General features: G+C 46.0%; 2 protein-coding genes across 3 annotated transcripts in view; one reads left to right on the forward strand and one right to left on the reverse strand.

Annotated features, from left to right (window-relative positions):
* The first annotated feature begins 603 nt into the window (after nt 1-603).
* On the forward strand, nt 604-6,780 carry TSR2 (TSR2 ribosome maturation factor). Of its 2 annotated transcripts, none has more exons than XM_084790764.1 (5): nt 604-730; nt 901-991; nt 4,509-4,600; nt 5,505-5,684; nt 5,883-6,780. In XM_084790764.1, the coding sequence occupies exons 1-5, from the start codon at nt 647-649 to the stop codon at nt 6,015-6,017; spliced, it is 582 nt and encodes a 193-aa protein (XP_084646890.1). In that variant the 5' UTR covers nt 604-646; the 3' UTR covers nt 6,018-6,780. The 2 variants fall into 2 exon arrangements, with proteins under 2 accessions (XP_084646890.1, XP_084646891.1); XM_084790765.1 differs by having other exon boundaries at nt 5,505-5,675.
* Nucleotides 6,092-24,384, reverse strand: part of FGD1 (FYVE, RhoGEF and PH domain containing 1) — a 43,660-nt gene continuing 25,367 nt past the window's right edge. Inside the window, exons 9-18 of the mRNA XM_084790763.1 lie at nt 18,421-18,479; nt 18,156-18,302; nt 17,523-17,615; nt 17,292-17,371; nt 10,705-10,735; nt 10,170-10,271; nt 9,735-9,860; nt 9,431-9,592; nt 8,172-8,315; nt 6,092-7,658 (exon numbers count right to left, since the gene is read on the reverse strand). Coding sequence (XP_084646889.1) covers nt 7,353-7,658; nt 8,172-8,315; nt 9,431-9,592; nt 9,735-9,860; nt 10,170-10,271; nt 10,705-10,735; nt 17,292-17,371; nt 17,523-17,615; nt 18,156-18,302; nt 18,421-18,479 — 1,250 coding nt within the window. The 3' untranslated portion in view covers nt 6,092-7,352. The remainder of the gene's footprint in view (nt 7,659-8,171; nt 8,316-9,430; nt 9,593-9,734; nt 9,861-10,169; nt 10,272-10,704; nt 10,736-17,291; nt 17,372-17,522; nt 17,616-18,155; nt 18,303-18,420; nt 18,480-24,384) is intronic.

Consider the following 24,384-nt stretch of genomic DNA (forward strand, 5'->3'; position numbering starts at 1 on the left):
CCATCTTAGGCTTAAAAGCCATCATATAGTAAAGACAAACGAGGTTCCTTCTTGTTTCTGATGAAATCTCTGTATCTCAAGGATTGGGCTATGGCTTCACCTGTAACCTTAACTACAACCGGTTCTGTACTGTCTATTCCAGGAAACACCAACCATATCTTTGTTTCAAAAGTTGTTTATAGAGCCAGGCATGGGGGTGCACACCTTTAATCCTAGCACTTGGGAGGCAGAGGCAAGCAGATCTCTGTGAGTTCGAGCCCAGCCTGGTCTACAGAGTGAGTTCCAGGACAGCCAAGGCTACACAGAGAAACTCTGTCTCAAAAAACTCAGTTCTTCAGGCATGGTGGCAATTACCTTTATCTGCTAAGCTTCTCAAATGTAGGCTCTCAAATGTGGGGTCTTTCTCTCCCTCTCTGTCCCTCTTTCTTTTGGTCATGTTTCCTACGTTTCCAGGTTCTCCCTTAATTATTAGGATTTACTGCGGTAAGTGATAGCATCGATCACTGACAGAATTTTCGACTGTTCTGGTCTTGTTGCCAGGTCAGCAGAAAATGAGCCTGGGTTCTGAGAATCGGCTTTTGGCTAGTTTTGTCTGGCGTGATCCACGGAGCGATTGGGCTTCCTGGGAGGCACGTGATTCAGACGGATGATGGCGGGCGCAGCTGAAGACGTGCGGGTGCTCTTCGGAGCTGGCGTCCGCGCGGCGCTGGAAGCTTGGCCTGCTTTACAGGTGAGTGAGGCCACGGCGGGGTTACAATTACAGATGGGACCAAATAGGAGTAGGCTAGGCGAGGCGCCAGAGCCATGGCTGGGCGGTGTTAGCGGCGGACCCCCAGGCTAGGGCAGCCACGCAACTCCGGTTTCCATGCTGTCATGCTTGGCTTGGGCCTGTGTTCACAGATCGCAGTGGAGAATGGCTTTGGGGGCGTGCACAGCCAGGAGAAGGCCGAATGGCTCGGGGGTGCAGTGGAGGATTACTTCATCGCCAATGGTGAGTGAGTGGGAGATGATGTTGTCTATTGGGGTGTGGAGTGGCGGAGCCTCGTCCTGGAGAACCCGCGCTTTTCTCGTGTGGAATGAATGGTGACTCTTTTGGATCAGAATCGTGCGGTTAGAGTGCTTTGTAGGCAGTGACACTGAATAATGCCATAGTCCTGGAGAGCACATTTTGCCTTCTAGAGAGGCACTCTTCTTAGTTTCTAGAAGATCCGACTAACAGAACTCGGCAAGCCGTACGTGTCATGTGACTTAAAATTGCTGCATCAGGGGCTGGGGAGATGGCTCCGTGGGGGAAAGGCCAACAGACATAACGATCCGAATTTGATAGCTGGGACCACATGGGAGGAGCGACCTGGCTCATTTAAGATGTCTTCGTGCTCCCCCTACACACGTAAACACAATTTTAAAAACTGTTGGGTGAGGGCTGTAGCCCAGTGGTAGAGCACTCCTGGCCAGCTCATGTTCCTAGACTCCAACCCTGGCACCACCCAACCTAAAAGCAGTGCCTCTGATAAAGTAAAAGGTAGCCAGGGCCTGTGATGCAGGACCTACTAGGAATAGCTCATGAAAAAAACAAGAGGGCCTGGCAGGAGCATCGCATATGAGAACAAGAGGGCCTAGGAGCAGTTATCGCATGAAAGAACAAGAGGGCCTAGGAGGAGTTATCTCATGAAAAAACAAGAGGGCCTAGGAGGAGTTATCTCATGAAAAAACAAGAGGGCCTAGGAGGAGTTATCGCATGAAAAAACAAGAGGGCCTGGGAGGAGTTATCTCATGGAAGAACCAGAGGGCCTAGGAGGAGTTATCTCATGAAAAAACAAGAGGGCCTGGGAGGAGTTATCTCATGGAAGAACCAGAGGGCCTAGGAGGAGTATCACCGCATAAGAGAACAAGAGGGCCTAGTAGCAGTCGGTATCTCATGCTGCTGTTTTTGTAAAATTCTCCATTGATATCCTAGTTTTGAGGATGGCATTAGGCAGGGTCAAATCTCAGTATTTACAGTCCAGTGAGTGACTGCAGAAAGGTAAATAAATAGTTAAAGGGGTAAGTGCTATGATAAAGAGGTACTCAGAATTCTTGTTATCTGAGCCTGAAGAGAAGCCTTTTTGGTTTTTTGAGACAAGGTTTCTCTGTGTGGCCTTGGCTGTTCTAGAACATTCCCCCCCCCTTCTTGATTAGGTTGGCCTCAAACTCAGAGATCTGTCTCTGCCTCCCAAGTGCTGGGATTAAAGGTGTGTGGCCCCACCACAGGCCAGCAAGTCACCTTCTTAAGAGTAGTGATTGGGGTGAGTCGCAAGGAATGAAAAAGGGGTGACCTAGGTAGAGATGATAAAGGACACACTCAAAGGAGTTGAGGAGATAAGTGTTATATTTTGAAAGGGTCCCTGCATTGTAGTAAGGGGATGGAAGAGTGGTAGAGAGTGCAGTGTGTGTGTGTGTGTGTGTGTGTGTGTGTGTGTACGTACGTACGTACATGTGTACGTGTACAAAGACACCGTGACCCTAAAGGGTGACAGAATGCCTTATATGCTTTTGATTATATCCTTTAGGCCAGTGTATGTAAAATTCAAGCAATAGAAGACTTTTCTAGTTAGCTGTTCAATGAAGAAAAGGTTTCTGCAGTCAAATTACATAAGCTTTTCCCCTCCAGCTATTATTATTATTATTATTATTATTATTATTATTATTATTATTATTATTATTATTATTAGCGGTAGTGGTAGTAGTAGTTGGAGACAGTATTTCCTTTTATAGCCCAGGCTATCATGGGATTTATGTTCCTCGTGCCTCATTTTCCTCAGCGCAGGGATTAGAGGTACGTGTCATCACACTTGATTTGTTTTCCACCAGCTTTCTATGGATATCCTCCCTTAAAACTCAGCAAAATGTAGCTGGGGATGTAGCTCAATTGCTAGAGCAGTTAGCTAGCATGTAAGAGGCCCTGGGCTCAATCCACAGAGCCACTTTATCAGGCATGGTGACTCATACCTGTCATCTTAGCACTGGGGAGGTAAAGGCAGGGGGTAGTCACCAGGAGGAATTCCAGGCTAGCCCTGTACTGCACAGTGAGTTTGATGCTAATGTATGAGAAGGTTGTTTTGGTCTAGAAAATATGGTCTAACATAGGACAGTGTCAGTGATCAGGCGAAAGAAAGTTATTTGTCCGTAGAGGGGGTTTAGAAAAGAAACAGATTTATGTTGAGTGGCAGGGTAGATTAGGAGCCTTTCATTAGATAGAGGAAACTTGGAAGGATGAGCTGCTGGCTTGGGAGGCAGCATACGAGACCTGGCTTTGGATGTGGGGACTTGAGGCACATGTCTAACATCTGGATATATAATTAGCCTGAATGGAAGACAAATTTGGGGGCTATAAGATTTGAATGGGCAGGGCTGGAGAGGTGGCTTAGAGGTTAAGAGCACCATCTGCTCTTCCAAAGGTCCTGAGTTCAATTCCCAGCAACCACATGGTGGATCACAACCATCTACAATGAGATCTGGTGCCCTCTTCTGGTGTGCACTGTACATGCAGCAGAACATTGTATACATAATAAAGAAATACATAGATTTGAGTGGCAGGTAAAAGTACAAGTGTGGAAGAGTTATGTCTGGGAGAAGGCATATAGGGAAAAGAAAGCTATTCTTTCCCTCCCCCCTCCCCCCAGACAGGGTTTCTCTGTGTAGCCCTGGCTGTCCTGGACACACTTTGTAGACCAGGCTAGCCTCAAACTCACAGCGATCTGCCTGCTCTGCCTCCTGAGTGCAGGGGATAAAGGCGTGTACACACACACACACACACACACACACACACACCCACACCCACACCCCCCCCACACACACCCCCCCCAGGCGAAAGCTAGTCTTTCATTTAGAAAGGATAGCATGGGCCCATAAGATGAGGTCCAGTGAACGGGGCTTAGCCAGAACGGGGCTTAGCCAGAGCCACAAAGTTTGAAGGTGGTATTAAGGTTATGTTTATTTCATTTTTAAAAGTAGTGCATCCAGGTGAGGGTGTGGCTCAGGGGCTGTTTGCTCAGCATGTGCTAGACCCTGGGGTCGATCCCCAACACCAAAAAAAGAAAAAAAAAAGAAAAAAAAATGAAGCTTCACATCTGTTTCTTCTTACCCATTGCCCTTCAGTCTCTGGACTCCTGTGTTAGATCCACAGTTGTGAAGGGGCTCTACTCTTCAATACGTCAGCTTTGAAGTGTTGCAAATTAATCTTAGGGATTTCATCCCCCTTGTGCCAAGCATTGTGTTAAATAAGCCCTTCTAACAGACCCCCCTAGAAGCCTTGCTAGCCTCTCTCTAAATTGAGAGATTGGAGGCTCTGAGAGCAGTAGCTTGCTCGAGGTCACTTTGAATTGAGGTTAGTTAGAATAAAAAAGAGGGTGTTTTAGCAAATAGTCACTGGACCTACCAACCAGATAGAGCAGGCAGGTTTTGGGAAATAGTGGACAAGGCAGATGAACTTAGTCTTTGGCTAAAGGCTCCTGTCCTTTCCTGTTTAGCTGACATGGAGCTGGAAGAGGTGGAAGATTTCCTTGGGGAGCTGATGACCAATGAGTTCGATACAGTTGTGGAAGATGGAAGTCTGCCCCAGGTGAGCTCATGGAGACAGTGCCAGCCCCTGCCTGCTCTTTCTCCCTGCTGTCTGTCTGCCACAAGACTCTTGGTTGTGCCCGTTGTTTTCTTGAGGCATAGACAAGATTCCCTATTGCATTTTCAAACATTGCCTTTATTTCTCTTTTTAGATCATTCTCACCCAGGTATTTTCTCCACACCCCACAAGCTGGGCCAGATCAAATCCCATCCCTATTCTGATTAATGCTGCTCACCTGGTGAAGATTATCTTTCATTTTGGATCTTCTTTTCTTTCTTTCTTTCTTTCTTTTTTTTTTTTTTGAGACAGTGTTTATTTTCTAGCCCAGGCAGCCTGAAATGTACTATGTAGCCCAGGGTAGCCTCAAATTGATAGCAGCCTTCTGGCCTCAGCCTCCCAAGTACTGGGATTACAGGTCTGTACCACTCGGTTAATTCTAGTAACTTCTTTTCTAGGACGTCCTCATTCAAGGCTTTACACCCTCCCCCAAGCCCCTTGAATTGTGGTCACTTCCCTGAACTTTGTTGTTGCTTTAGTTTTTGGTACAGGGTCTCACTATGGTAGCTCTGGCTGGCCTGGAACTTGCTATGTAGGCCAAGCTGGCCTAGATCTCAGAGAGATCTGCTTGCCTCTGCCTCTTGAGTGCTAGGATTAAAGACATGCGCCACCACTACCAGCTATTGTTTGATTTTGACAGTGTCTCACCAGGCTACCTCAAACAAAGGCAAACTCCTTCCTCAGAGGTCTCCCCATCGTATGCATCCACCCCTGTGCCCAGCTCCTCAGAACTTCTTAGGGAGAAAAGAGCACAGAAAATTCCACCCCCTTTCTACTCTGCTGTAAACAGGCTGGTTTTGTGGTAGATTTCTGAAAAGTGCACGCTGGTTTGATGTTTCCTTGGTAGGTGAGCCAGCAGCTACGGACCATGTTCCAGCACTTCCAGAAGGGCAATGGGTCTGCTCTGAAGGAGATGACAGCTCACATCAACCAAAAAAAGTGCAAAGTCACAGCTACCCCACTTAAGACCACCAAAGAGACCGTTGCGGATGATGTGGGGAGTGTGGAAGAGATGGAGGTGCAAGAGGTACCTGTACATTAGGGTGGGGGGCTTCCCAAATATTAAGTTTCTGGAGAGTGGCTAGATTCTTGGGGAAGTGATGGTGCTTGTATGCGCTGGATGGTGGTGGTATTTTCAGGGAGGACAGCTCCCAAGGTCATGGGAAAGTTGGGAGCAGAGCCTGGGTAATGTACTTAGTTCTGTCTCTTTATATTTTCCTTCCAGGTGACAGCTGCAAATGATGGGGCTGCAATGGATGAGGTCTGCTCCCAGCCTCAACCCACTGGTCCAGACCCCCAGACTATTAAGGAAGAGGATATAGTAGAGGACGGTTGGACCATTGTCCGGAGAAAGAAATGAGCAGGGCAGTAAATGTTTTGGGCCCTTGTTAGGTGTTAAGAGAGACTTATATGGGCTGTTTTTTTTTGGGGGGGGGGCTGTACACCTCTGTCCTGGTAACCATATCCCTACCTTGTTCCCGTCCTTCCCTTCAGGGGAAGAAAAGCCCTAGAGTCTTTGGTTGTAGGGTTGATGGGACCCATTCCAGCCCCTTGAATCTTCAGGTACCATATAAGAGATGAGACCAGGTTTCCCAGCATAGTGCCTCCTAGTGCAGTGACTGTGAAGATGGCCGGTGAATGTGGATGTGCTTGTACTAGAAGCCAGACTTGTGGCAACTAGGCAGGTGGAAGGTTGGCTGGATTGGGAATAGTGCATTTGGAAGAGAATAGATAGCCGTGTGATGGCTCCCAGTGTCCCGCCTCAGCCTCCCACACAGCAACTCTTACCCTCCCCAGAGCTTGCATCCTCCTGGGAATGCTTCCCCCTTAAATACTCTCGAGAGTTTGAAGGACTTAAGTAGTGAATTTGGGAAAGTTGGGTTGTTCTCAGTCCAGGGACGAGGCTTAAGACCTTAATAACAGAACACCTTCTCGTTTAATCCATGACTTAACCTTGGAATCAGGCTCTGAGAGCTGACCTTCAGAGTTCGGCAAGAGAATAGTTTCTGCCCCCTCCCATCTCCCTTAGTAGCCTGGGACTTTGGACAAGCAGACGGACGGACCATAGCAGTGCTCTGAAAGTTACTGTAAGCCTGAAATAAACTGTATTTTTCTTTAAAAAACAGTATCCATTGTCTTCCCCCCCTCCCATTCCCGTCCTGCCCAGTGGCCCTGCCATGGGTCTGGACGATAAAATACTGGATTGCTTTGGGGCTAGGTAGAAGCTATAAGCTGTGGGAAAGGCAAGAAGGGTCTAGTCACCACCCCATGTAAAGTCATACATGTGAAGACACTGGCTGAGGAGACAAGGGTGGGTTAGGGACCCAGGGTCACTAGCAGAGCTGGCACTTGAATCCAGGTCTCCTGCCTCTGGAGCTTTTGTAGGGAACTGGGTGGAAGTAGGATCTGTGGGATATTGGGAGGAAACAGCCTAATTCAAGTGAGTCTAGCAATTAGCTCCCCCCCTCCCTGGGGTCAGGGATTTAAAAAATTAACATCAATGTAGGAATCGTTTTTTAAAAAGCCCACATTTTGTGAAAAGATGAATTAAAAAAACCCAAGACCCAGCATTCGGGATTGAAAGTGCCCTTGATGGGAATTCAAGTATTGACTGCATTGGGAGTGGGCTGGAGCCCCCAATTGAACATGGGCAGCTGGAGTGTGGGGCAGGAACTCCCAGTTCCCCCCAAACCCTCTAGGTCTTGTCTCGGGTGTGGGAGGCTTCAGGAGGTTCAGCAGTGGCTCCTGAGGCTGCCACTGGTGTCTCCTCTGTCTCCCTGTCCTCGGACAGTGTGGGCCCTGGGCAGAATGTGTCTCCACGGCCCGCCCTGCCGAGCACAGCCATCCAGCGCCGCTGGAGTTCTTCTGTCTCTGGGCTGAAGTACCAGCTTAGGTGGCTCTGTGTGATCTTGAAGACGTGCCTCCTGTCAGGCCGCTCCCCTGCCTCAGGAGGCCCCACCTCAAAGCCAATGAGGGGCAGGCTGCGCTGGGCTTTCACATCCTGGGGAAGAGGGACAGAGCTAGTGTCATGTAGGGCTGGACAGTACCCTCTGCCCAGTCAAACAGCTTTGTTCTGTTTCCTCTGCTTCACTGTAATGTTTCCTTGCCTTCACTGTAATGAACAGGAAGCTGTCCGAACTAGGATCAGAAGGCAGGCTGGTTTGCATCTGTCTCCTCCCATGCCCAAATCAACTGCCAGTCTTTACTGTTATAGATTCAGTTCTTTGGCGACTTCCTCTATCTGCACTGTCTTCTCTATTTAAAGTCAGGTCTAGAGGTGCCTGTCTCCACTCCTGTTTTCTCCAGAAAGCCAGACTTCCCACCTCTTCCTCATTTCCCCCCTCCCATACTGTGGCCTCTAAACTTGTCTCTACCTAGTCTGTCACATAAGGATGGGGGTTTTGATTTTCTCCTTTGAGAGGCTCACCCTGTCCCCACAGGACAAGGCATACACGGGAGGGACAGCCTGGCTTTGTTAGATGGCTGGAAAAACGTGAAGGGGTGGGATGCACACCTGAGGGGCTCCATAGATGTACAGCACCAAGGGTTCATTCTCAGGAACCACAAACCATGCCTTGTGCCATCCTTTGCCACCCTTCTCCATGTAGTGCAGGAAGCTGCAGATGACGCTGTTCTCAGCAGCCACCGAGGCCTGTTTCTGTGATCAGAAACACAGGGTACATCAATGTTGAAGGAAGGCTTTGCTCTTTGCTCTTGGCTTAAACAGCCCCATAGTGTATGGACTACGTCTCAAAGGTAGCAAAGCAAGGGTAGCAGAAATGAGTTCGCCTTTGTCACTGAGGTAAGCAAAATTAGGCTCGATTGGTGCCTCTAACACCTACTGAAAGGAGTGTTCGGAGCTCAGTGGGGACAGTGGAATGCTGGCCAGGCATTCTTGAGTCTAAATGACATTCACAGCTCACCTTTTCATCTTTCATTATATGCTCATTGTCTGCTTTAAGAAAGCCCTTCTAACATTGTGATTAAGGGGATCAGTGGGTGGTTAACACCATTTGTCCCAGAATCCTAACAATAGATGAGAATGCAGGACTTGTGAGAAGAGCACAGAGGGTATTTATGAGATTTAAATTAGCATAAACAAAGCATTTAAAATAATTCCTGGTGCAAAGTAAGCTCCCTTACATTTGGGATACCTTGGTGTATTTAATCACCCCAAATGTGTGTATATTCATGGTCAGTATTGACAGTGGCAACTTCTGTGTAAAGGAATATGTCTTATTTTGTGTTCTACTTATCCTATTTCTTAATTTGAAAGGGGGGAGCGCTTGGTTTGTTTAAAAACAAACAAAAACAAAAAACTCATATAGGCCAGCCTAGGCTATGCAGTGAGACCTTGTTTCAGGTAAAACAAGACCTAGGCTGTGCAACCTAGCCAAATACTGTCTCTGGGTTTTAGTTTACTCATGTTAACCAAGGATAGGAGTATGGGTTGATTAGTTACTGTGAGGGTTAGATGTGTAAAGTCCTTTAATAAAAATGACCCTTTTAACCTTTATACTTTGACTCAAGCTTGGATCACCTGATTAGTGAGTGCACACAGCACCCTACTTTTTTATTTTATTTTTTTAATTTGGTTTTTCGAGACCAGGGTTTCTTTGTAGCCTTAGCTGTCTTCAAACTCACAGAGATCCACCTCCTGAGTGCTGGGATTAAAGGCAGGCACTACTTTCTAAGAGATGTGCAAACCTCAACCACACTGGGTCAGTAACTGGGGTACACTTTGGGGACTGCGGTTAGGAACCTAGCTCTTACCTCTAGGATGGATCTCCTGCGTTGGGGTGTATGCTGGCTACAGGCTGGACTGCTCCCAGGTGCTCCATGCAAGGCCACATAGCAATCAGTGCACACTCGGTTGGAGCGGTTGTTGTCATAGATAAGGCGGGCCCGGAACTCAGAGCATTTCCCACAAACCACCTGGGGCAACAAGTGGGCAAGAATAGCCTTCAGTGTATCAACTTCCATAGCCAACTTGCAGCCTCCTTCTTGGAGGGTACCCCAACAGAAGTAGGCTGTCATCTGCCCCCCCTAGCTCTGCCCTTGCCTCCCAACAACTCACATGTCCACAGGCCTTGCAGTGGTGCCTGCGTTTGGTGATGGAATTGAAGGGCTCTTGGCAGCGCATACACATGGTGACTTCCTTTTCCCGGATAGGCGTAGGTGCCCTCTTCCCAAGATCCACGTTCTAGGGGGAGGGTTAGGGCCCAGGTCAGAGTCAGCTCAGCCCAGTCCAGCCATCCCTCCTTGCCCCTGCTCTGAGGCTTGAATCACCATGGGGTTGCGGGGCACACATACAGAAAAGTCTGGGGCTCTGCCCCTACCCCAACTGTTATTGGAGGTAAGTCACTTCACTTTCCGGGGTACAGTCTCCGTAGCTGTACTAGCAGAAGTCTGCTTCTGAGGGCCTGCACTGCCTCTCTAATCCCTATTTTCTGAGAAAAGGGAAAGATCATAGCAAGGGAATGTGGGGACATGGAACTTCACGGGGACTTACTGGAGAGTTAGGGGGAGTGTCTTCATCATCCCTGTTTGCTGAGTTCAACAGTTTGAAAGTCTCCAGGGTCTGTTCATGCTTCAGGAGGGTGGAGTTAATGGCCTGGTGAATAGGTGAAAAAAAACAAGAGGTCAGATCACTGCACAAAACACCTATCTCCACCCACACCACACCTTCCTATGCCTCAGCCTTCCTAGGCCCAACTCTGCCCCTGCTACACATCTGAGAAAATAGCTCCCTAAATCCAGGCCTACAACTGGTAATTATAAAATGTGGGAAGGGGAGTGGTGGCTGGAAAACCTCACAAGGCCTTCCTGGCTGCTGGCTGGGTACAAGCTTTTATAAAGCTTGATTCCGAGGAGCTGGCTTTCTAAAAGAATGTTTCTTTCTGGCCTCGGGAGTTCATCTTGCTTATCTGTTGGGAGGCTGCTGTCCAGGCCCATTCTGTTTAGATAGTTTTGAGGGAAAGCATATCATCCCCTAAGAGACCTATTAATACCCTTCCAGACCCCTACCACAAAGCCTTGTGTGTTACCTGGACCCAGTCTTTCTTCTCCTCCTCAGTCCTTGTAGGAGAGAAAAGAAAGATGTTGGGTTAGGCAGGTCAACAAAAGGCAATTGGAATGGTACTTTAGAGTTACAGGACCTAGGTCTGACTCGGCTTCTTAAGATTATGTAACCTTGGACAAGTCATATAGTGTGTTTATCCAACAGTGTCTTCCAGATCTCTGTACTAGGAACTTGGGCTTCCGAGAAGTCCCTGCCCTCAAGGAGCTCATGGTGTACTAGATGAGACAGACAGGAACCCAGGGGACTCAGTGCTGACTCTAGATGAAACAGACGAGGGAGTCCAGAGAAGAAGGGACCTGCCACAGCGTGAGTCTGAGTGGGGCTTTTCAGAAAGGTTTCCAAAGGGAGGTGCTACGCCTCCGGCAGAGGGGTAAGGTGTAATGTATATGGAGCATACATGAATCTATATGAGACTGCTTACATGTCAACTATGCAAGGGGAGGCAGTTTCTATTTTTCATTTCACGAAGGTGATGCCTATCTCTATGTTCTGAGCATCACTGAGATGATATGTAAAGTGCCCAGCATGATACCTGCTACAGTTCACGCTCTGACTTCCCTCTGCTCTGCTCTGCTTCTTCACAGCCTTGCATTCTCCAAGGTCTCTGCCCTCGTGCAACCTTGTCAACCACCCCCTAGGAATTGGACCCCTCCCTCTCTGCTGTCTCCCATATGGACTCTTATTTTCTTTTTACATCTATATCTTAAACTTCAAATAAATTTTCCTAATGTGAAAATCTGACTGCACCATTAGTACCACGGTGTGAAAAAGTAAGGATGTGAAAACACGTTAGGATGTGAGTCACTATCTAGCGATGTGGGGATGTAAGTTAGTGGCTGAGTGCTTACCTAGCATGCAAGGTCCTTTCTCTAGCACTGATGCATACACTCATACATGCACGAACACACACACACACACACACACACACACACACACACACACACGAGTGTTCATTGGAATCAAATGTCAAAAACTCACCTTTGGTATACTTAAAACCTATGCATTTCACTATAAAGAATCTGCCAAGAAAAGAGTGTAGCAGTGGTACTGAAACAGGTACTAAACTCTAGTTAATAGGTTTCCATTAATGCCAGACTTTTGAAGGTAATGTATGGTAAGGCTTGCAACTTATTTTGAAACGTATTAAAAAGTCATTGGAAGGGCTCAGTGGCAAAGGGCATGTAATCTTGCAGGGCTCAGTTCCTAGCACCCACACTGAGTACCTCATACCACCTGTATTTCCAACTCCAAGGCGATCCAATGCCTCTGATCTCTGTGGGAAACGGCTCTCACAAAACCAAACACAGACACACACTCATACACATGATTAAAAACAAATCTTTTTTAAAAAGTCATTGGATATTCCATTTTCTCAGCACCATCTGCTGAAGAAGCTGTCTTTTCTCCAATGTATGTTTTTAGCATCTGTCAAAAATAAAGTGGCTAAGTAAAGCATGGAGGCACATCTGTAAAGCCAGCACATAGGTGGAGACAGGATCAGGAGTTCAAGGCTGTCCACTGCTACATAAAACCCTGTCTCAAAAAGCCAAAGTGTAAACAAATTAGTTGGATGTGGCTGTGTTTATTTCTAGGTCCTCTATTCCATCTATCTCCAAGTCTGTTTTTGTGCCAGCATCATGTTACTTTATTATTATTGGCTCTGTAGTATAAGTTGAAATCAGGTATTATGATAACTTCAAATACTGACCCAGCTTCTAGGTATATAAATGAAAGACTAGCCAGCACACCACAGAGATTGCTTTCTCATCTATGTTTGTTGCAGCATTTTTCACAATAGCCATTATGAAGCCACCCCTGGTAAAGGTAAAGAAAAAAGTGTGTGTGTATATGTGTGTGTGTTGGGGAGTTTTTATGAATTAAAAAAGAATAAAATCAGCTGGGCATGGTGGTGCATGCCTTGAATCCCAGCACTCGAGAGGCAGGCAGATTGCTGTGAGTTCGAGTGCAGCCTGAGCTAAGCTAGACCAGGACAGCCAAAGCTAATACAGAGAGACCCTATCTTGCAAAACAAAACAAAACGAATAAAATATCATTTGCCAGAAAATGAATGCAACTACAGATCATTAAGTGAAATAAGCCAGATGTAGAAAAACAAGTATCGTGTTTTATCTCATTTGTCTAGATCTTACATATATACATAAAATCATTTTTATATATGATGTCAAAGTAGAAGCAAGATTGTTGTATGGAAGGGAGGGGGAAAACAAAGGGAGGGTCTGGATGGAAAGTATGATCGAAGTACAGGATATACATAGTTGTATGGAGAATGTCTTCCCAGGCATGGTGGCACACCCCTTTAATCCCAGCACTCGGGAGGTGGAGGCAGAGGCAGGCGGATCTCTCAGTTCAAGGCTAGCCTGGTCTACAGATCAAGTCCAGGGCAGCCAGGGCTACACAGAGAAACCCTGTCTCAAAAGCAAGCAAACAAACAATAAAGTCTTTATGAAACCTATCACTATGTATAATGGACATATGCCCAAAATAAAAACAAACAAACAAAAAACAAACAAAAACCAAAACCAAACAAACAAAAACCTTAGCCATTGGATTGGTGGGTGGCTAAAAGGATAGATATGTAACAAACTATATATAGCACCGTGTTAACCCATGAAGACTCTAAATGGTGAGTTTATTAGTGTTCTCTGTGACTCTTTTAACTTTTCTACATTTTGGAAAAGGTTCATAATAAAATGTGGTGGCAGGTATTGGGAAAATGGCCCAGTGGGTAAAGTGCTTGTTATGCAAGCATGAAGAGTTGAGTTCAAAAACCACTAGTATCCACAAAAAAGCTAGAAATTGTGGCAAACAGCTTTAAATCCAGTCCTGAGAGTGGCTTATTCTGCCTATATTTATATAAAATGATTGCTTGTTTATTTTTTTCAACGTGTAATTTCTTGGTAGTAAGCAAGTGTGGTTTTGATTTTTAAGAATTACAGTAGACTTTGTGGCCATGTAAAGTGTATATGGTGAAGTCCATATTTGTTAGGCCTATTTACTTGGGAGAGTAAGGTAAGAGGACCATTTGAACTCAGGAGTTCCAAGGATGGCTTGGGGGGGAAAGTACCCCCAAAAAGCAAAAAAAAAAAAGTCTTATCTGGTAAAATGTCTACGGCTGTCTTGTGTGTAGAAGGGGAGAGATTCTGGCAATGGAAGCCAGTCCTTATGCATACTCAGCAAGGTCTGTGCTCCTATCCACAGTTACTGGGTCTTAAATCAATGGTTCTAAGTCATGGTGCATACATCAAATCACCTGAGCTTTCTTGGGAATACATGGAGACCAATTAAATGGCAATCTTTGGGGACGGAACCCAGGCATTAGTTTTGTTTTTGTTTTTGTTCTTTTTGTTTGTTTGGTTTTTGGTTTTTCAAGATAGGGTTTCTCTGTGTAGCTTCGGTTGTCCTGAACTCACTTTGTAGACCATGCTGGCCTTGAACTCACAGCAATCGCCTGCCTCTGCCTCCTGAGTGCTGGGATTAAAGGCATGCACCACCACACCTGGCCTGGCCAGCATTAGTATTTTTTAAAAGATTTACTTATGTGAGTGTTCTGTCTTTTTGTACATCTTTATAATAGAAGAGAACATCAGATCCTATTACAGATGGTTGTGAGCCACCATATGGTTGCTAGGAATTGAATTCAGAACCTCTAGAAGAGCAAGCAGTGGTCTTAACCACTGAGCAATCTCTTCAGCCCCTCATCAGCATTTTTAAAAAATTTTATTTATTCATTTATGTATGAGTGCTCTGCCTGCATGCACACCTGCAGGCCAGAAGAGGGCACCAGATCACATTATAGATGGCTGTGAGCCACCATGTGGTTGCTGGGAAATGAACTCAGGACCTCTGGAAGAACAGACAGCGCTCTTAACCTCTGAGCCATCTCTCCAACCATCATCAGCATTTTTAAAGCTCTCAGATGATTCTACAAGTTGCCAAGATGAGAAACAGCTAAGCTATATAAAAGTATGGGTGCTTACTTTTTGAATATATATTTGAAATCAATCCCTTGCCCTCATTGTATTTTCCCAGACAAAGTCTCACATTGTATACTAATCTTGCCTTGATTTTCTGGCATTCCTCCACCTCAGCCTCTCAAATAGTGGGATTACAGGCAGAAGCTACCACACCAGGCTGAAATTTTTCATTAAAAATTTTTAGCTTGATCTAAAACGATCTTGTCCCTTAACCAGCTAAACTTGGTTATAAAACTATACTATCTTGTTTTATACATGTGTAATAAACTAAAAGTATTAAAAAAGAAAATACATATGCATAATAAAATATCATACAACCTTAAACTTTTTTAAGCTGGGTGTGGTGGCGCATACCTTTAATCCCAGCACTTGGGAGGCAGAGGCAGGCAGATCGCTGTGAGTCCAGGACAGCCAAGGCTACAGAGAAACTCTGTCTAGAAACACAAAAACAATAAAAAACCAAAACCAAAAAAATTTCAGTGGCTGGAGAGATATCTCAGCAGTTAGGAGCGTTTGCTGTTCTTCTAGAGGAACGTGATTCAGTTCCCTGCACCCACCTGACAGTCAGTTAACTCTAGCTCCAGGGTATCTGACACCATCCTCCTCAGGTACCTGACATGTACATCTTACCAGACATATATGCAGCCTGAAGACCCATACACATTTAAACATTTTAAATAAATAATCAATTAATGAAAAACATAACTAATGGAGCTGCGTATGGGAGTGCACACTTTTAATCCTAGCACTGTGGAGGAAGAGGCAAGAAGATCTCTGTCAGTTTGAGGCCAGCCTATTCTGCATAAGCAAGTTCCAGGCCTGCCGAGTTTATGTAGTAAGACCCTGCCTCAAGAAAAACAATGTGCTTGGCTGGTGATGGCTCTTGAAAAGGATCCACATTCAGTTCCCAGCACCCATGTCCTGCAGTTCACAATTGCCTATAACTTCAGCTCCAATGGACCTGGTGCTTCTTACACACTCCAAAGTCACCTGAACTCCTGAGCACATAGCCCTGCCCAGACACATGCATACACAGAATTTAAAAATAATCAAAACAAACCTTTTAACAAGTTTTTTAAAAAACCTGATAAAGTGGTTCACATTGGGAATCTGAGCACTAGGGAGACAAAGCCAGAAGGATTATTTTGAGCTCAAGGCCAACCTGGGCTAATTGGAGGTAGTAAGTATGATTACAAAGTAATCTCACCACGTCATCCTATTGAGACTAGGAGGAAACCAAATACTGCTTGAGGGGCCCCTCTGTACCCAGCATTCTTCCAGTGCCCCCTCAACTCTACATAGATACAATGTCTCTGTGGCTTGTCTGTTTGCTAGATGGTCCTGTTTTCTGTCTTGCTGGGTGTGTTGCTCCTTTCTGCCTTGGGGGGGGGGCGGTTCTCTTGCTCTACTAGAACTTCAAGGCCCAATTACTAGTTTTGGGGTTTTTGTTTGTTTGTTTGTTTTGTTTTTTTCTGTAGCCCTGGCTGCTCTACCACTCACTTTGTAGACTAGGCTGTCCTCAAACTCAGAGACCCACCTGGTTCTGCCTCCCAAGTGTGAAGATTAAGGGTGTGCACCACCACTGCTGGCCCCAACTACTAAGTAGGTTCCTTTACCCTTCTCCCTTCTGCATCCTCCGTGCAGTCATTTATCAGTCACCTCTCATTTCCATGTAACCTATCAGAAAAGGGCCAGGGCCGGAACTGGCTCCGTGTATACGAGCACTGTCTGGTCTTCTAGAGGTCCTGAGTTCAATTCCCAGTAACCACACCTCATAACCATCTATACTGGAATCTGATGCCCTCTTCTGGTGCTCAGACACACATCAGATAGAACATTCATAAAATAAATAAAATATTTAAAAGGAAGGGGGCACGTACTGATGTGTACTCACTTTCCAGCCCTGATCATGACCTTGTTACACACTTTCCCTTGGACTCACAGGAAGTAGGATGGACAGTGGTTAGGAACCCAAGTGCCAAGCTGAGGAGGCCTAAGCTCCAATTTCAGCTCTGATCCCTGCTAGCTGGATCTAAAGGCGAAGTGTCTCAAGTTCTTCAGCTTTAAAATGGACTGATGGTGTACCCATGTGTGGTGATAGCCATTTGCAATGTTAGTCATGATAGGGTTAAGTAATCTACTCTTCTCTGCATTCTGGAGCTTGTTTATTCTCCAAAATGCTTTCCTGACCAAAGTACCACCTTTCCCCACACCATGCATCTACATGTGTAGTCTTCACAATCACCCACATACACATAGCTGAGGAGCAAGTCCACATCTTTTTTTTTTTTTTGAGACAGGATTTCTCTGTGTAATAGCACTAACTGTCCCGGACTTGCTTTGTAGACCAGGCTGGCCTCGAACCCACAGAGATCTGCCTGCCTCTGCCTCTTGAGTGCTGGGATTAAAGGCGTGTGCAACCACTGCCCGACGCAAGTCCACATCTTTGGGGAAAGGTGTTCCCTCTTTCTCTGGAAAGATCTCTAGGCCTGGAATGCCTCAGCATATCTGAAATTTAAAAATGAATTAGAGAGACGGCATAGGCAAGGACAGGTACCTGGCCTGGAGTTCCAGAGAGCGTTGCTTTCCTGACACCAGGAAGGTTCGAGGCATGTTGAGGTTGGAGCTCTCCTTTAGCTAAAAGGAGGAGGGAAGGATCATGGTGAGGCCTACAGAGCCCCACAGGGTCTTGCACATTTACACATACAGACCGGGATTGAAGTAAGCACATTCCTCCCAATACCAAGGCCCCACCCCACATTTCTGTTTCTCATTTTATGGTACTCACCTCCATGCCATCTACATCAATGCGTGCCCGCACGCTAAACTTCTGGCCAAGGAGCCGCAGCCTGGGCACGCAGTAAAGGAGGCGGTCGTTGAACTAGGAAGGAAAATATTTGGGATGCATGGGCAGGAGCTTGGTGTGCATGGTAAGGCACATACAACTGCTAAGGCTCTAAGGCAATAAATGGAGGAAAGAGATTTCATTGCTGGATGCAGTGGTGGCGCACACCTTTAATCCCAGCACTCGGGAGGCAGAGGCAGGTGGGTCTCTGTGAGTTCGAGGCCAGCCTGGTCTACAAAGTGAGTCCAGGAGAGCCAGGGCTACACAGAGAACCCCTGTCTCACACAAACATACAAAAGGTATTTCAAGTTGGATACAACAATAATGAGGAAAAGAGCAAGGAAATGACAAGGAAATGTCAGGGGAGTCACTTCCTAGTGGGTAACCTTGGCCAAGTCACACCTAAATTGTAGTTACATAATCTATAAAAGTGAAAAATATTTCTGGCTCACATAGTGAAAATACAATGAATGACTGGAGGAAAAGGCAGCTGGCTTGGGGTCTATTTTTGAATGGCTACCAAGTCATCTATTAAAGCAGGGCGTGCCCACCCACAAGCCCACACCTGGCACTTACTAGTATGAGGTATCGATCTTGAGTGGTCCCATTCTTTGCTGACAGCTTAAGGATATGACCTTCTTTTATGAGCTCTTTGGTGGGACTGACAATGTCCTCCTCACCCCCTAGTAGCTCATAGACCTTCAGCAACTTATGCATTCGTTCCTGGGAGTGAGCAAAAGGTAAAGCCTGGAGTGGGCAGCAACACCTCCCCTTCATTGTCCTCACGTCACAAGCCTCCCCTCCCCCTCCCAGGATGGGCAGGGCTAGAAGGGGCACTTACCATTTTACGGATGGCAGCATTAGAGTGTTCTGCTGCTGTGGCTATCAGCTCCAAAGACTCTATGGCACAGAGGGGAAGTAAGATCAGATAGGTGTTGAGCAGACAGGAAGCTCTGGGGACAGCTCTACTCCACGAATATCCCCTCCTGGTCTGCCTACACTGTCCCCTTCCTAGCAAACATCAGCCTCAAAAACTATTCATGGCCATATCATTTTAAACCAGAAGCTGTCCAGATTAACAACACAGAAATGTGGGATAGCTGGCAGCCAATAAAATGTAAGCTTGGCAAAATGATTGTGACCATTACGTGGCAGGAAACATGGTCATGTTTGGACAGTTGTTTCTGGCTACTGAGACTATGGATAGTTTTTGTTTTGTTTGCTTGTTTTTTGTTTGTTTGTTTTGAGACAGAATCTTTCTATATTCCCCTGGGTGATCTCAAACTTCTGGGCTCAAACCAATAGCAGAAGCAACAAAAGATTAAAAATAAAAAGGTCTGGGGATTCTGGAGAGATGGTTCAATGGTTAATAACATGTATTATTCTAGCAGAGGACTGTTTGTAACTCCAGCTCCAAGGGATGCCCCTAACCTCAGGCACATGCACATATACAGACACATACACATGTACATGTAAATAAATAATAATAAAAATTGAAAAGGTCTGGAGATGCAGCTCAGTTGGTGGAGTGTTTGCCTAGTGTGTCCTGGGGTCCATCCCTAGCACCACATAAACTGGGCGTGGTGTTGCATGCCTATAATCCTAGCAGTCAGGAGCTAGAGACAGTAGGATCAGAAATTCAAGGCATGCAGCAAGTTTGAGGACAGCCTATGATATATAGGATAAGACCCTAACACACACACACACACACACACACACACACACACACACACACACACACACACAAAAGACGGCAATGATGATGATAAAGGTAAGGTGGGTGCAGCAGCAACACAAAGAGGATTTATGGGGAATGTGGCTTGGTGGTAAAGCACTTGCCTTGTATGCTAGAGGCTCTATGCTCAAGTCTAGTGCACCAGTAAGGGAATAAAGGAGGGGAGAAGGGAGACATTCTATTGTTTGTCTTCCTAATTTCTGACTATAGCCACATGCTCTATGCACAAATACACATCCATTGCCTTGGTGTTTATTATAATACCAAACCTAAAACAAAAATGTCCAACCACAGGAGTTCAGTTACATAATTAATGGTGCACTCATATAATAGAATATTCAGTCTTTAACAATGATACTCATGTAGGGTTTTTAATAATGTGGGGAATGTTCAGGGTGTCTTAGGAAAAGGATAGAAACTTAAACATACAAAATGATCTAATTCTTGCTAATATACCCATCTAAAAGGGATGTATGCCTAAACATTCGTCACGGGGCTCAGGTCACAGGTGGCTTCTTGGCCCCTTACTTCTGTCTTCTACTCTGTCATTTCCACACTTCCTACAGTGACCAGGTGTCATGATGGAAAAAAAAAATGAAGTGAGTCTCCATAAACCTCCATATCTTCAACAGCCCCTGCCTCTGCCTCCACTTCCAGTCTGGCTGCAGCTTCATGATCTTCACTCTATACCGTAGATACCCTACTCAGCATGTATGCCTGTACTGGATGGCAAGAAAAGCCCTATTTCCTAAGATGTAAGTAAGCACACTGGGGTACTCAAGCAGATCTGTGGCCACTGCTCCAGCTCAGGTCTCCATATGCCTTTCAGGTGCTGGGCCTTTCTCCAACTCTTCTGCAACCCTGGCAGCCAGAAGGAGCTTTCTTGCACATGACTTACTATTTCCCGTCTGCTTAAATCTGTCAGTGTTTCACTCTATACCGGTACAGCAAAGACCCAGCCCTTTTGTCTAGCAGTCAAAGCCCTTGGTGACTGGCTTCAATTGACTGCTGTGGCTTCCTCCACATGCACCACCCTAAACATGTCCTGTCTTGCTTCATCTGGCCAGCAGCCATCTGCTCTTCTGGATTCAGCACACCACATCTAGCAGCCTTTCCTACGTTCCAAGGATGAGTTAGGACACTGACTGTCTTTGCTCTTTCTGTCTCACTAGTCATAGTGTATGCCAACCACTCGCTGCATCTAAACCCCTCAGTATGCAAGAAGCTTCCTAGGACGGGCCCCCATTTCCACCACCTTCCTTGGGGATTCAAAACAGATGCTTTAGATATATGTATATTTTGGTTTATCGAGACAAAACCAAACTAACTCAGAGAGGTGGTTATCTACTTGAAAGGAGGCAGGTGCCATGAGAGCTGCTTTTTCTCCTATAGATACTACATCTTTCACACCCTAGTAGAGCCCAAAAGGACAAGAAGACTGGCAAGTTGGGGGCACATCAACTTAGGCCTGTATATATACCTGAGGCTGGGCTCAGACTGGAAGTTGTGTTTGCTGCCAGGGCCTGTACTATGCAAGAAACAGATGGATACTTCTGGGAATCCCATGCATACAAGTTCTGTCTAAGAGTTTGCTGTAGGGATGGTGGTCTAAAGTTAGAAGCTTTAGCAGGGCCTGGGCTGTGCTTGGCAGCCTAGGATCTAGGACTGGACTTCAGTCTTGTGCTAAGTGTAGGTAAGCAGTCCCAAGAAGGCAGTTTGGGAACTGAGTCCAGACTCTGGAGTTTAGTCTGGGAGCTAAAAGCAGATGAGTCAGTCAGTAGAACCAGAAGATTATTCAGTGGGGCTCAGCCTATAAATTTTACTTCAAGACATAAAATATCGGGAGCTTGGGCATCTTGGGCTGGGGAGCACAGTGGGCAGATCTGTGCTGGCTGTCATTCAGAGGTCCTTAGTCAAAGCAGCTCAGAAAACCATCCTACCAAGTTTATGTGGGTAGGGGTGGGGGTTCACCTCTGGAGTCAGTATAGAGACTGCTTAGATGTGTTCTAGAGACTCAGAGAAGGAAACTGAAGTCAAGAAACTCAACCTGGTGGCTCATTCAGTATGGATGACATTAGCCAAAGTCATCAAAAGCACCTAATGTTTATTGGGTCTTTGCCACATACCAGGTACTGAGCTCAAACTTTTTAGCCTCAAAACAATTCTCTGAGGTAGACACATTATCATCCTAGTAAGCTTGTGAGAAAATGAAGCCTGAAGTTGGGCAGCTTTCTGGATAACACACAGTTTTATGATATATCGTTTGGTTTGGGGGGGTTTAGGATTTTTTAATTATCATTTTGTTTTTTTTTTCAAGACAGGGTTTCTCAGGCCGGCGGTGGTGGTGTACACCTTTAATTCCAGCACGCAGGAGGCAGAGGCAGGTGGATCGCTGTAAGTTCAAGGCCAGCCTGGTCTACAAAGAGAATCCAGGACAGCCAAGGCTACACAGAGAAACCCTGTCTTGAAAAACCAAAACCAAACCAAACCAAAACAAAAAACAAAAAACAAAACAAAACAAAACAAAAAACAGGGTTTCTCTCTGTAGCCCTGGCTACCCTAAAATTCACTATGTTGACCATGCTGGCCTCAAACTCAGAGATCTATCTACCTCTGCCTCCCAAGTGTTGGGACTAAAGGCATGTACCAGCACACCCAGCTGGGTTTAGGGATTTTTTTGGGGGGTACTGGAGATTTAACCTGGAACCTCCCACATGCTAGACAACTGCTCTCCTGCTAAGTTACATGCCTGCCCCTACTTTTTTCCATATTAAGTTGCCCGGGTTGGCCTTGGATTTATCTTGTAGCCTTGGCATCCAGAATAGCAAAGATTACAGACCTGTACCATATGGGACCTAGGCTAGAAGGCACTTTCTTGAGGTTTAGGTTTTATGGCTTATTCTGGAACCTCAGGGGGCTCTTATTTCGAAGGAGAATGTGGTACTTAGTATGCAGATCTCTGTTTGCAGAGCTTAGTTACCAAACTTCCTAGAGGTCCAGTCTGGGTAGCAAAGTGCCCTTATCTGGTGAGTTAAGAGTTTAGGAAGTGTGCCTAGCACAGGACACAACTGTTTGCTTCCCATTCCTGTGACTTGCACACTTTCTGTTTTCGTCCTCCTTTTGGTCTGCTTCTTCATCTCTTTTGTGATCCCACCTTCCTGAGCTTTTGCTGGGCCCCCTGTTTTTCCCTTCCATTTATATTCACTCCCTTTAGTAAATCCCACTTCCTCCACAGCTTTGAATATTAAACTGTGCATCAATGGCACTCAAATTCCTCCCTGGAATACTAGACTCACCTAAGTGTCTAAACTGGCAGCTCACTTTGAACAGCATATCTCAAGAGCTCTCATGATGTAGCCTAAATTGACCTCAAACTTGCGATCCACCTGCCTCTGCCTCCCAGCTGCATCCCCACACCCAGTTTTTTGTTTTGTTTTGTTATTTTAGGATTTTGTTTTGGGTTTTTTGAGACAGGGTTTCTCTGTGTAGCACTGGCTGTCCTAGACTCACCTAGGATTAAAGGTGTGTGCCACCTCGCCCAGCTTAGGATTTATTTTTTAATTGTGTGTGTCTAAGTGTCCATGGAGCCCAGAAGAGAGTATCTGATTCCTCCAGAGCTAGAACTACAAGTAGTTGTGAGCTGCCTGGGTATGGTTGCTAAAAACTGAACTTGGGTTCTCTGAAAAAGCAATATGTGCTATTCACCACAGATCAGATCTATCCCTAGCACAAGAACTATTATTATTATTTTATTTTATTTTTGTTTTTTGAGACAGGGTTTCTCTGTGTGGCCTTGGCTGTCCTGAACTCACTTTGTAGACCAGGCTGGCCTCGAACTCACAGCGATCCGCCTGCCTCTGCCTCCCAGAGTGCTGTGCTGGGATTTCAGGTGTGCGCCACCATCATTCTTGACTCTACCAATCTCCCCGTCCATGGAATCCTAGGCTTTTCGGTGCCATATCCAAATAGAATACATCCTCACTGGAAGCACTTCTCACCACTTCTACTGCTACCCAGCCCCATCCACACAGCCTTTTCCCCCACTTTATTGCATTACTGCAAAGCCCCCTTTTAAAGCTCTCCTGGCTGCCTCTCTTCCTTTTCAGCCAATCCTAACATGGCCTTCCCATGACTCTCCACTGTACTCCAAATAAACTGATCATCTCATCTCGGTCTCCAAAGCTTTGCTCCTCCAACCTCTTCTGTAACTAGCATTCTGCCTTCCCTTGTCCCACTGGCCCTCTTGTTGTCATGGAGATACACATACCTCTTCCAGCTTGCCTGTCTCCCCCTGCTTTGGGGACTCTACTTTTGCTGCTATAGCTGCCTGGAACATTCCCCTCCCATTGGCCCATGGCAACTTTCTTGTTATTCAGGTTTTTGTCTAACCATCTTCCCTGCATAGTACTCATCCGTTGAAAGTAGACTGTCCAGTCGCTGTTACATCACTCTCTCTTACTTCTCCAAGTCACTCTTAGCATCCAGCAAATCCTTGCCTGTGGATTTGTCACATTAGTTTCTTGGCTCTCTAAAACTAAAACATACACTCCCTGAGTCAGGGGCCTCATCGATCACTCAGCTCCCCATTCTTCCTAGTGCCGAGCACAAGGCACAAACACTTAACTGATATTAACAAGGAACACATGAACATATCAGTTCAAGGATGAACAACCGGGCTAGACTCAAGAGCTCTACTGGGTCCTGACCCTGTACAGATGGGGTCAATAGGGAAGGAATCTGAACCAACTACTTTTCTAGTGAGTCAGTGAATGAAGATTCAGTCTGTGGAGGAGGCGTCTCAGCCTATGGATCCAAACCTGAGAGGCATAAAATGTGGGAACAAGTCGGAAACAATCTAGAAAAGCAACATGGGCTTTCTAACCACACTTGGAATTCTTTCAGGAGGTTTAATCGTGGGGATGGCCAGTGGGTCTGGAGTGGAGCTCTAAGTCTGGATGATGAAAACTTAGAAGTCTGTCTATTGGGGGGGGGCAGCTTTTACTCAGGAGTGAACCCATAGAGAATCACTAACTGGGCTGGCCTGAAGGGTTCAAGCTAGGCGCTCAGCCT

Source organism: Acomys minous (genome assembly GCF_964271855.1).
Source record: "Acomys minous genome assembly, chromosome: 7".
NCBI classification, from domain to species: Eukaryota; Metazoa; Chordata; class Mammalia; order Rodentia; family Muridae; genus Acomys; species Acomys minous.

Coding starts and splice junctions, on each gene's coding strand:
- TSR2 (XM_084790764.1), top strand. CDS start 647: ATGATGGCGGGCGCAGCTGAAGACGTGCGGGTGCTCTTCGGAGCTGGC. Junction 4,601..5,504: donor AAGATGGAAGTCTGCCCCAG/GTGAGCTCATGG, acceptor TTTCCTTGGTAG/GTGAGCCAGCAGCTACGGAC. Junction 5,685..5,882: donor AAGAGATGGAGGTGCAAGAG/GTACCTGTACAT, acceptor TTTTCCTTCCAG/GTGACAGCTGCAAATGATGG.